The sequence below is a fragment of the Caretta caretta genome, chromosome 5 (assembly GCF_965140235.1).
Source record: "Caretta caretta isolate rCarCar2 chromosome 5, rCarCar1.hap1, whole genome shotgun sequence".
NCBI classification, from domain to species: Eukaryota; Metazoa; Chordata; order Testudines; family Cheloniidae; genus Caretta; species Caretta caretta.
The window spans coordinates 44762832-44776043 of record NC_134210.1 but is presented as its reverse complement, the minus strand read 5'-3'; the positions used below and the strand labels follow the sequence as shown (position 1 = coordinate 44776043).

At 42.9% G+C, this 13212-nt stretch overlaps 1 protein-coding gene and 1 long non-coding RNA gene across 4 annotated transcripts in view; both read right to left on the bottom strand.

The window, feature by feature from the left end:
• Positions 1-3315: 3315 nt before the first annotated feature.
• CDK7 (cyclin dependent kinase 7) overlaps positions 3316-13212 on the bottom strand; it is a 36765-nt gene continuing 26868 nt past the window's right edge. For 2 of the 3 annotated variants that reach the window (XM_048849562.2, XM_048849567.2), the window contains 2 exons: positions 5634-5781; positions 3465-5131 (listed from right to left, as the gene is read on the bottom strand). In XM_048849562.2, coding sequence (XP_048705519.2) covers positions 5004-5131; positions 5634-5781 — 276 coding nt within the window. In that variant the 3' untranslated portion in view covers positions 3465-5003. Of the gene's footprint in view, positions 5132-5633; positions 5782-13212 lie in introns of all 3 variants that reach the window. The other variant, XM_048849563.2, reaches the window with a different exon arrangement.
• Positions 6427-12679, bottom strand: LOC142072127 (uncharacterized). Its single transcript, XR_012668436.1, has 2 exons — positions 7557-12679; positions 6427-7087 (listed from the first exon to the last, which is right to left on the bottom strand). It is a non-coding gene; the product is annotated as an uncharacterized LOC142072127 (long non-coding RNA).

Genomic DNA, 13212 nt, shown 5'->3' with positions numbered 1-13212 from the left:
ACAGCACCTGAACCCCCCCTCTTAACCCAGCCCCACCCTGGGCAGTCTCTGTTGGACAGAAAATAGGAAGACTCCCAGCACACAGAAGGAGTGAATGACTGGCACTAAGATCCAGGAGGCAGAGGCAGCAGAGCAGAGGCAGCCTCCTTCAGCTGGGCAGCTCGATGCTTGCAGAAATGAAGGGGGCAGTGACATGTAACCCTGTGGGCCCCTCATGCCTTGCCTCTGTTTGGGGGCAATCCCCCCCCAAAACTGCAACCATGGTTGTTCCTCCCCCACCCCCCTGCATGGCTTCCCTTTGCTTCTCTCCCATTTTCTGCAGGAAAGCACAGGAATTGGGGCGGGGGGGGGGGTGAGGGAAGAGGGGAACATTTTCTGCAGGCTCGCAGAATCCCCCCAGGAGTAGCAGGTGTAGCTATTCAACACCCAGGCTCTCTCTCTCTACCTTGTCTACTGCTCAAAAGCAGCCTCCCTTTTCAGAAATCTTCACACCATCTACAAGGCCCAGCCCACAGCTGTTAACTCTTTCTTCTCCCCGCCCCCCCCCCCCCAAAACAGGGCAGGGACTCATTCTTACCCTATCCTTCTCACCATGAAGGACTGGGTTGCTCAAGGGCTTTGTCCACACTAGGAAAAAAAAACTTTTAAAATGAAAGCAAATGAGTTTTAAAATCGTACAGAAGAGGGTGCAGCTGGTTGGGTGAAACCCAGCAGGGAACCTAGTATGCACCTGGACCACTCCAATGTTAAAATTACAAAAGGCCCCATCAGCACTAGGGTTAAACATGGCAGCCAACATACCTTCTACCCTATACATAGATATACCCAAAGGAGGAAGAGAAATGATGGAGATCCTATTCCACTGACCTACAAATTAGGGGAACCCTCCCATGGGGGCACAGCAACTAGGCCCGACCTTGAGAAGGTGAAGATTCCTGCCAGAAGCAGGCATCCCCTACCCCAGCTGACCAGCAGTGAGGATAGAAGAGTCCTCCAAGTGCCTTTACCTCATGAATCCCACTCCTCTGGCTTATACACATCACAGATTCCTTCTAGTAGGCAGTTGCCCTTCTTGCCAAGCTTCCGAGGGAAAGAAAAGTTCTCTGCTCCCCCAAAGAAATCTGGAGAAGATGCTGTATATTCCAGCATTATAATTCTCTTACTGCTACATGCAACATGACTCAGACTCACCGGTGCTCATGTGAAACCTCAGCGTGCTTTAGTGAAGTAAGGTTGTTACCTACATTATGTAACTAAAAAAACACAACTGACAGGGCCCCATTTAATCAATCTTTTCCTCAAACAATACAAGTGTCAAGAGGCATTACTTATTTCATCAGAGAATGTTTCCTCTTAGTAAATTGACTTCTGGGCAATGTCTTCTGGCTCTCGTGCACCTGCAGCAATTCCTCCTGGTCATGCAGTGCAAAATAATCTGGATGTGGTTTGTATAACACTTAGCACTTTTAGTTGCTCTACAAACAGTTTACACCACACCCGAGAGCTAGGTATTATTCTCATTTTGCATCCTGCTTTTGGCTAGAGATTTAAATTTCAGAACAGTTTGTGGGCCCTGAAATCCAGCAGGGAGCAGTAACTACCTCATGAAAGCTGAATGCAAAGTGAGTTTATAAAAGAACCTCCCTTCCTACACAGTGTGATCTCAGATAAGTGCATTGAGTATAAGCCTGCTATAAATGAGTACACAGCTATTTGTTCTATCAGAACGCTGAGCTTGTAATTGTTTACTTATTACACATGTACAATTAGTTCTGTTTTTGGGTTAAAGTAACTTCTGAACAGAATTTGTCAAACCAAATGTTATTAAATATGAATTTCTATCTACATATGGAGTCCATTAAGTCTTAGAGGAGATCTAAAGCTAATTTTAAATGACTAGTGGTCAGTACACAGTAATATAGGAAACAATGATATTTTCCCCCCTAGTGTTTTCTTGGGATGACTGAATACTGTACTCCGTTACATAACCATCGTATTGTCCAAATATGAGTCATAAGCATCATATGGAGGTCTGCCACATTACTCTTCAGACATCCCTCCATTCCTTTTTAAATGTACTGCAGCTCTGTAGGCTGCAAGGCCTTCTTGTTTCATCTCCTTAGTATTAGAATATCTCCATATTCTAGTCCAAATATTTGTATTTCTTTTTTCCAGTAAGTTGGTTCTTTTGGAGGATCAAAGTGAGGAGTACTTCTTTGTAGTTCGCAACTCGGCATGGATAGCCCTTGAAGACTTTTCATCTACATGTCTGCTACGAGAACATGCGCTCACCCATTTGTTATTGCATTGGCAGATTTAACTGGAACAAAGTTAAAACTGTGGCATCCCCTTATGTCTAGTATGGATGGCTGGAAAAACAAACAAACTGTATATGGGCTAACAAACATTCATCTGAACACAGGCTCCTCACCTGGGCCTCTCTCCTAGAGTAGGGTTTGCACCAGCATAGCACTTCATTCAGCAAAGCCTGCATCTCAAGTTAGAGTCTAAGGGCATGGCTGCACTTGCAGATGTAGAGCGCTGGGAGTTAAACCAGCCCTTGGAGAGCACAGTAGGGAAAGCGCTGCAGTGCATCCACACTGGCAGATTCAAATGCACTGGCATGGCCACATTAGCCGCTCTTGCAACGGCCACAGAGAGCAGTGCATTGTGGTAGCTATCCCAGGATGCAAGTGTCTGTAACATGCTTTTCAAATGGGGGGGCGGGGGTGTAGTGTGACAGGGAGTGTGTTGTGTATATGTGGGAGGACAGAGTGGGTTTTTTTTGGGGGGGGGAGCATGTCAGCATACGGTCTTATAAGTTCAGACAGCAGCAGACCTCCCCTCCCCCTGCCTCTCAAGCGGCATTCCACAGTAATGGTTGCTTTGTCCCGGAGCAGATAAGCATGCTGGCTGTCAGAAATGGAGCTTTGAAAGGACATATCCGCATTCCTGCAGCCAATTCCAAACAATGACAAGAGTGGCCATTTGACTTAAGGGGATTATGGGGGCCGATCACAGCGCAGTAATGCAACACCTCGTTCACACCGATGCTGGGGCGTTTCAGCTGAGACGCACCAAGTGTTATGCTTCTGGTGGAGGTGGATTACCAGGAGCGCTCCAGCTGCAGAGTCCAGGCGCTCTATGTGCCTTGCCAGTGTGGACAGGTTGTGAGTTGGGGCACCCAGGGCTGCTTTAATGCGCTTTAACTTGCAAGTGTATCCAAGCCCGATGGTGGTAAAGGAGACTTCCCATACTTACTACAAAAGCACATTTCAAAGTAATTACACAGAAAACCAGTTCAAAGAATCTTGCTCTTTTTAAAAAATATATTTATTCAAAGAGGAATAGGTTTAATGAAACACCCCACATGGTTTCAGCACTGAAATATTAAGTTTCACATTTTACACATGTAAATATATTACAAATTCAGTTTTCATCCAAGTTCAGGTAATGTTGCAGCATTTTCCCATTGTCTTGGTCTTTCAGGCCATTTAATCATCGTCATACACGGTAATCAAAAAATCAATTTTTTTGGTAATCCTGAAAAATGGTAAATTAATTTTGTAGTGTAAGTAACTGAATTTGTATCAATACTGATAAATGAGGTAAAGGTCCCAATCCCCAACTCAAGGTGTTACTAGTTATGTAGGGTATGTCTGAACAGCAAAAGCTGTGAACAGGCTAGCTTATCACAGCTAGCTTGAATCCAGCTCGCACAGGTAACACTAGACAGCACAGGCATCAGTAGGGACTCATGAGCTGCGTATGTACCCAGCCTCTGCACTCAGTTCTTGAGCCCACACTGATGCCTGCACTGCTCCCTAGGCTAGCTTGGATAAACATCCACAGCTTTGGCTTGTAGCTATATCCTAACTACTCTTTAGGCCCTGTCTAGTCTTGGAGCAGGCTCATATAAGGGCAGCCATAACCGTGCATGAAAAAAGTTGTCCAGAACGTTTCTCATATGTTTACACGAGACATGCAATATAAAATTAAGCTATATTTATAGAAAGGCGTTTTGTACTCCTAAAACGTTTCCAAGCTATCTTTGTGCAAGGCTGTGTGACATGAAACATTTTAGACACCACATGTTTTTCCTTCCATTTGACATAAGAAGCTAAAGGTTTAAAATAGAATTAAGCTTAGTGGGAAAAAAAAAAGCTGCAGGTGTCAATGGGTTGGGTGGTGGTATTGTAACGAAGATAGTAAGTTTTTCCAGTTTCACAGTAACTGCAGCATGTTGGCACAGTGGAGGAAATGAAGACACTTTCAGTGTCTGCTTAGCGGTTTTACTAGACTTATTTTAGACTTTGCCCCAGAGACTGGCAGGATAGCAGCACTACTCCATTCCTCTTTTCTGAGGTCCACCTACACTACCAATGTGACCTACTGAAACATGACTGTCTCCTACCATCCTATAAATAAGCTCAGGCTTTTTGTTTAAAAATGGTTTGGTCCCATCTACACTACAAGTCACTGACAACCATGCTCACCAACTTATTTAATGCCAAACTGCACAAGGAGTTTTAGACAAACATTTTCTCTACCACTGTTCTGAAGAATTTACAATCATTAGTTGTATCTGTAGTGTAGAATAGGCCAAGTTATTAGACTGCTTTCCTACCCTTTGTTAAAAGTCAGAGAAAAGCCATAGAAGGACTTAGATCTTGCCTACACTATCACTTAGGGTATGTCTACACTGTAGTAAAAACCCCAGGCTGGCCTATTCAGTTGACTAAGACTTGTGGGACTAAGGGTGCAGGGCTCTAAAATTGCAGTATAGATCTTATCCTCCCCTAAGCTGGGCAAACAATGGGAATGTGCTTAAATCTACCATATCCAAAACTTCAGAGGTCTGATTCAAAATGACTAAATTTTGCACAATTTAAGAAAAATACAGAGAGAGTTTGGAGACACAGATTCTCAGCCAGGAGGGGGAAAAAAAAGGAAGTGGTAGAGGCCATATCATCCTTTATGGTCTTGATTCAAAACATCTGGTACTATAAGGCTTTGTTTGTGCAGCTCCAGAGGGCACTGCTGTCCAAAAGGTTCTCAAAGCTCAGGATCTCTGAGCAGGTACATTCTACATATGAAAACATGTAGAGGCCAGTAGTCGGATGAAGTCTGGCTATAAAATTAAGAATGTGCAGACCAGAGAAGTAAACATTTAATGTACACCAGTCCTAAAATGCTCAGAATTTCCAATGAATTCAATCAAATGTCTCAATTAAAATTTAAGTAATGCCGTTTACATAAGGATCTAAGAGAACTTCTCAGTCAGGTAATAGTCATAGGATAAGATGTATTAAATACTGTAGTTTAGTTTTGGATATTGACAGAACTTGTGATACAGAAATTTTTCTACACCTTAGAATCTACATGGAATACAAGATTTCTTTTAACAATGTACACCTCTTGTAAAAAGAATACTACAAGTCACCAAGGGGCTTAGGTTGGTGTTTTGGGCTCAGATTTGGCCCATTTAGAGAGCAATATTTCATTTGATAAGATGGAGGACTATATATAGGCCACATTTCCCTAAACATTGGGACAGTATCATATATACTTATCATGCATCTTCAGTTTAAAATTAAAAATATAAAAATGCAAAGATTTAGAAGAAAAATTACCTTGATCTATTCCTTCTGTTCTCTTCCTTTTTAAATTTAAAAGTGAATTTTGTTGTTCCTTTAAGGCTTCTGCAGGACAGTTTGGTCTTGGCAATTGAATTCCTGGTGTTGGTCCTGGTCGATTACTAAAATACTTCTGTTTCAATGCCTTAAAGATAAAAAGGGGAGAAAGCTGGTCAAGTTAATAGTGTGCACAAAATTGATTTGAAGCTATATTCTTTCCTTTTCTTAATCTCCTTGCTTATAACTTAAGACATTTCTCGGGGTTCTAAGACTGAAAACTCAAGAGTAGCTACAAAATCCAAGATTTCAGATTCTCTTAGCAACTTCCATACAGTTTGTTCAATTTACCAGTTGAAATAATTTGTCTATCATCTGTATTACAGTAGGTGCCTAGACTCCCCAACCAAGATCCTGGTCCCATTGTGGCAGATGCTGTACATGTACACTAAGACTGTTCCAGCTCTGAAGAGCTTACAATCTGAATAGACAAGATAGAAAAGGAAAGGGGCACAGAGATTGACTTTTCCAAGGTCACCAGTGACACCTCTGGCAGAGCCAGGAATTGAAGCCAGATTTCTGGAACACCATCCTTATGTTGATTTACAAAGTAAATTGGGTTCTGTTCTACTCTTCCCTAATCGCTCTGGGTTCTGCAATGCCAATAGGAAAAGCTTGTTACTGAGTACACAGAGGAACTGAACACACAGGAAGCAGATATGTAAAATTGACACATTTTATGGAAGTTAAATTCTACCCTCCTCACCCCTCCACTTTAAAGCAGATTTCAATTCCACAGCTTCTATAAACCACAGTTCAGAAGGAGAAGAAGGAAATGAATAAAAATACTCATTCACATATTAACAATAGCAGAAAATACGTCAAACAACTAAGAACTGTACAATCTGGGGGAAAAAACAAAAAACTGACAACCCAGAGGGTTACTTTTAAGAGCATGGTTATCCATCCACTCTTCCCTAAAGAGGGATCAAGCGCACAATTGACCAATCACCTTCCAGAAGTAGACAAACACAGAGATGGGATGAATTTATGAACCCATATCACCTACCCAGAATGAAAATTTCCAGATGAGAATGAGAAAATTTCTCATTCTCATTTCAGGGGATGGATCCATAAATTCAGCAGTGGTGGGATTTCTGTTGCAGTAGTCCTGCCCTCACTATCAACTGTTGGCTGGGCTATGGGTAGGCTATAGCTCGCAGAACTCCTGTCGAAATCTGGACTTCATCTGATCGAAGTCTACCAATCTTCTAGAATTTAGTAAACATATGCAGGGAACCATCAGCCAATGAGGCTGCATTATCTTATTGGCTTTAATCTTGAATGGAGGAGTTTACCTCTTAGTTTTACATGTCTTGGAAAATCTTCCCCCATTCGCTTCAAAATATATATACTTTGTGGTAGAGGAACTCAAAGCTTTCTGTCGCCTAAACCTGTATGAGAACGAACAAAGCGTATGTTTTACTAAGAGACTGTTCTCTAAATATAGATGCTGATCCTGCCATGTATCTCAACATGCATCATGAATAAAATCTTCTCTGTGTTACTGTATACCAAGAATTGGCTGAAAACTCTGGACTTGAGTAGGATTGAGAACACATCACTGGAATTTACTAGTTTGTGGGTAGGGGGTTGTGTTCATTTATTTTTAAAGTGACCTCTCAATAATCAGGCTGCCAGCTTCAGAGATGCTGTGATGTGATGGAGCAGAGGTTCCTATGATAGTAGATCCTGGGTGCATTGTAATGTTGATGGAGGGGGTCACAAACATCTCCATGATGTATGAAAACCAGGGAAGTTCAGGCCAGTGGGGTGCAATCAGAATTTCATCTGGTTGTCTGTTAGATGGTGCATGTTATGGGAAAAAAAAGGGAATGCACATAGCAGAGCTGTTGGCCATACCTGGGAGAAGTCATTGATTCCCCTGGCCTGACGATCTCACTTCCGGACATAGGAGTTGTTTTTGGCATTGGAACTGGATGCCTAGGAGCTTCCATGTTAGTTTTCCAAAGGTCTGGGCTATGGGGTTGAACACCTCTGGTGGAGACACAATTAAGACACAATTTCCCCTGCTCCGAGCTTTTGCAGCTGAGCCAATCACTGGCATTCAGCTGCCCTTTGATATGCGGCTCAAAGTGACAAAATGTTTCTCTCAGTCCATCCAAAGAAAGATGTGGCTTCTGCTTTTAGCAGGCTCAACCAGGTGCCCTATCTGTTTACATATGCTATGGCAGTCATGCTGACTATGAATACAAGTATGTGTCTTGAGTTTAAGGTGGGGAGGAATGCCTGAAGGGCTAGGTGAATCACCTGCAATTCCAAAACTGTTTATGGTGTAGTGAGATTCTGTCAGTGACCCTGACTTTGTACCATGTGTGGAGATGCGTCAGCTCCATATCCTTCCGAGCTGGCATCCATCATTATGGAGTCTCTGTGGTTCTGCCAAGCAGACAGTCTGTGAATCTTATTGTAACTGCCATCCGAGGGACCTTTTAGTGTGGAGAGAAGTCTTATAGTGAGAGTTGAAATTCTGAATGTGAGCAGGAAAGCAGAGTAGGCAGTACTGCAAGCACCAGAAATGCAGTTTTACCCATAACAGTAGGTATATGCATGAAATGAAAGTGCCTAGAAGATCTTCATACAGTAGTGTTGACTGTGAAGGATTTTGTATGTTTTCTCCAGAATCTGTACTTGCCCGTTTTTGGGGAGGAATGTCCTGTGAGGTGTGGTGTTCAGCCAAACTCCCAGGTGTTCCATTGTCTGGGTAGGGTCAAGCTGGCTTTTCTCCATATGCATTATAAATCCATGTTTCTGCCCTGGTCATTTGGGTGTACTTAAGAGCCTCCTTCTTCCGGAAGTCTCTCATCAGAATGCCATTGAGAAAAAGATACAGATACTGTTCAGAGATGCCCCTAGTATCTGTGACTACCCTGGGGGCAGTGGCAGTGCCAAAAATGAGCTTTATACTGCATTTTCAGAGTGCTGTATGCAAACCTCAAGTACCGTCTGTGTAATGATGGAAACGTGAAGATATGCTTCCTTGAGGTCAAAAAAAAGATTAGGAAATCCCCGTTGTGGTAGCTACCATGACAGACAGGAGCAGTGTCCATTTTGAACTTGTGGAAGTGGATCAGCTTATTGAGTCTTTAAATCCAGGACAGCCCTGTCCTCCATGATTGCCTCACAACCAGGAACAGTATGGACTATAAGCCCCAATACTGATCCTGGTCTCGGACAGGCTCATTCACCCTGATATGGAGAAGACTGTCGATTTGCCTGAGCATAGCCTTCCTCTGGGATGGGCTGGGCAGCTAGGGGAGGAGAGGGGTCTTTTAGAATTCTGTAGCACCACATTTGGAAATGGTGTGTGTCAATCATTTGTCCATGGTGGTGGCAGCAAACCAGGTGGGAACCAAAAAAAACCACCAAAACCCCCGAAACAACCAAGCTCCCACTCCCCCCTGCGGAATATTGGAGGGAGGTAGTCACTGATTGCTCTTAGAGACATTCACAGAGAATGAGTCACCTCTGCATCTAATAGGCCTGGTATTCTCCCATCTATTCTTAAAGAATCTGTCATCTGTCCTACCATTATCTATATGAAGCTCCATAACCCCAAAAGGGATGCCTAAAATGGTTTAAAATTTGTACTGAGCTTTATCATTAACAAAGGTTTTTTGGTTTTGTCCTGTGCTTTAGATCTACCTTTTTATATTGCCCCACCCCCAAACATAGGTTTCTGGTAGCAAAAACCTGTCTTGAGGAAATATCCACCTTCCACACCCAGTCAGTCATAGAAGCCTTCTTGCCACTATGCTAGAGTCCTCTATCTGCTGGATGACCTGAAAGCATCAAGGGAGGTGTCAAAGTAGAGCAGATGTAAGGGAAATTCTCTAAGGATGATCCCAACTCCTTGGCCCTTTTCCCCTTTTTTGGAATGTCAGAGAGCATGAACTCAGAATATAAAAAAACAAAGCTTACTGCTTTGGCAAAAAAAATACCCCAAAAAACCACACCCAAAAAACCTGACCATTATCAACCCTATTCTATGGGTTGCTGAGAATTCTTCATAGTCTCTGCAGAGAGCTCATTCCACCCTTCTGTCAGTGAACACTTTGGGGGGGGGGACGGACTTTTAAGTCAGATGCTGTCTTCACTAGAACTAATGTTATATATGCCATCATGTGCCAGCAATGCCCTTCTGCCATGTACATTGGCCAAACCAGACAGTCCCTATGTAAAAGAATAAATGGACACAAATTGGACATCAGGAATGGTAACATACAAAAGCCAGTAGGAGAACACTTCAATCTTCCTGGACATTCTATAACAGATTTAAAGGTAGCTATACTTGAACAAAAAAACTTCAGAAACAGACTTCAAAGAGAAACTGCAGAACTAAAATTCATTTGCAAATTTAACACCATTAATTTGGGCTTGAATATGGACTGGGAGTGGCTGGCTCATTACAAAAGCAGCTTTGCCTCTCCTAGAATTGACACCTCCTCATCTATTATTGGGAGTGGACTACATCCACCCTGATCAAATTGGCCCTGTCAACACTGGTTCTCCACTTGAAGGGAAGGGAGTTACCTCACATGTGTCGTCATATAATACCTGAACCTGTAATTTTCACTCCATGCATCTGAAGTGGTGTTTTACCCACGAACGCTTATACCCAAATAAATCTGCTAGTCTTTAAGGTGCCACCAGACTCCTTGTTGTTTTTGTGGATACAAACTAACACAGCTACCCCCTGATACTTGTCTTCACTAGGTTTACCATCCCATCCTAAACAGGGTGGCCAGGAAGGGATTGCAAAGATCAGTTTTAGAGCCCATTGGAAAATATTTTCAGCAACGCCATACACGAAAAGAGTAGATTGGCTCAGGAAAAAAAGCAGCTGGGGAAAAAAAAAAAGAGGAAAAGAAAAAAATTCATCAGGTTTTGGACAGCCTACAAAGGCCCTTACTCCTAGCATGCTGCGTCTTTGGAGGCAGAGAAAATTCTGGAGGGGCTTTTTACATTTCAAGGCCAGAAAGGACCATTGTGATCTAGTCTGGCCTCCTGTACAGCACAGGCCATAGAACTTGCCCAAAATAATTCCTAGAGCAGGTCTTTTAGAAAAGCATCCAATCTTGATTTAATAATTGTCAGTAATGGACAATCCACCAAAACCCTTGGTAAACTGTTGAGTTCCAATGGTTAATTACTCTGTTAAAAATTTCCAGTCTGAAATTGTCTAGCTTCAACTTCCACCCATTGGATGGTGTTATACTTTCTCTTCTAGACTGAAGAGCTCATTATTAAATATTTCTTCCCCGTATAGCTACTTATAGCTAATCAAGTCACCTCTTAATCTTCTCTTTGAGAAGATAAATAGCTTGAGCTCTGTCATAAATAGGAAAGGGTAACCACCTTTCTACATACAGTGCTATCAAATCCCTCCTGGCCAGAGGCAAAGTCCTTTTACCTGTAAAGGGTTAAGAAGCTAAGATAATCTCGCTGACACCTGACCAAAATGACCAATGAGGAGACAAGATACTTTCAAAGCTGGAGGCGGGGGAAACAAAGGGTCTGTCTGTGTGTGAGATGCTTTTGCCAGGAACAGAAAAGGAACGGAGTCTTAGAACTTAGTAAGTAATCTAGTTAGATATGGGTTAGATTTCGGTTTTGTTTAAATGGCTGGTAAATAAGTTGTGCTGAATGGGATGTAGATTCCTGTTTGTGTGTCTTTTTGTAACTTAAGGTTTTGCCTTGAGGGAATCTCTAGGTTTTGAACCTAATTACCCTGTAAAGTATTCACCATCCTGATTACAGAGGTGATTCTTTTCACTTTTTCTTTAATTAAAATTCTTCTTTTAAGAACCTGATTGCTTTTTCGTTGTTCTTAAGATCCAAGGGTTTGGGTCTGTGTTCACCTATGCAAATTGATGAGGATTTTTATCAAGCCTTCCCCAGGAAAGGGGGTGTAGGGGTTGGGGGGGAAGACGTCTCCAAGTGGGCTCTTTCCTGTTCTTTGTTTAGCACACTTGGTGGTGGCAGCATAAGGTCCAAGGACAAAAAGGTAGAAGTTTGTACCTTGGGGGAAGTTTTAACCTAAGCTGGTAAGAATAAGCTTAGGGGGTCTTTCATGCAGGTCCCCACATCTGTACCCTAGAGTTCAGAGTGGGGAAGGAACCTTGACAAGCGCCTTGAGTCTATTACTATAAAGCAGTGGTTCTCAACCAGGGGTCCGAAGCCCACAGGGGAGCCGCAAGCAGGTTTCAGGGGGCCACCAAGCAGGACGAGCATTAGACTCACTGGGGCCCAGGGCAGAAAGCCGAAGCCCTGCTGCATGGGGTTGAAGCCCAGGCTCTGAGCCCTGCCACTTGAGGCTGAAGCTGAAGCCTGAGCAATGTAGCTTTGTGGGGGCTCCTGTGGCATGAGGTCCCAAGCAATTGCCCTGTTGCTACCCCTTAACACTAGCCCTGGATTTTATATGCAGAAAACCCATTATTGTGACACAAGTGGGCTTCAGAAAGAAAAAGGTTGAGAACCTCTGCTATAAAGCATGTTCTCTAATCTTGTCTCTAAACCCTCTCCAATTCATCAACATCCTTTCTCAAAATTGTGGGCACCATAACTGTACACAGTATTCCAGCAGAGGTCACACCAGTGCCAAATACAGCAGTAAAATAACCTCTCTACTTCTATGCCTCATTCCCCTGTTTATGTATCCCCCCAGGATCACATTAGCTCTTTTGGCCACGGTGTCACACTGGGAGCTTATAGTCATCTGTTTATCCACCAAAAGCCCCCAAATCTTTGAGTCACTACTTCCCAGTGAGAGCAGTTACCTGGAGAGTCAGCCCAGCCAATCAAAACATCTGACTGCCTCCTATAGCATGGAGGCTAAAGGACTCATCAGTACTGAATATATGGATCCATCCCCCCACAAAGTGACAAAGAAAAGTTGTCACAGACTTTCAGCAACAGATTTGAGATGCAAAAAGAAAAGGAGGACTTGTGGCACCTTAGAGACTAACACATTTAATGGAGCATAAGCTTTCGTGAGCTACAGCTCACTTCATCGGATGCTCACGAAAGCTTATGCTCCATTAAATGTGTTAGTCTCTAAGGTGCCACAAGTCCTCCTTTTCTTTTTGCGAATACAGACTAACACGGCTGCTACTCTGAAACCTGAGATTTGAGATGAAAATTTTGGGATAAGGCTCCCACTGTAAAAACCAAGGAGGGTCAAGAGTTGCAACAGAAACTGAGAAAAATGGAATATTAATATGAATTTATGATTTAAACATTTATAAAATAAGGGATGGAAGGTCCTATATGAAGACATGTAAAGCTCAAAGTTCACCAGGTAGCTGAACAGTGTACTGATACCACAGACTATCAAGCAGACCCATACAGAATCACTGTTTCCTTGTATTCCCTCATTTGTCTGTATCTATTGTCTCATCTTATACTTAGACTGCGCATTTGGGGAAGGAGCCATCTTTATGTTCTTTGTACAGTGCCCACAATAGGATCCTGCCCCATGACTAGGGCTCCTAGGAGC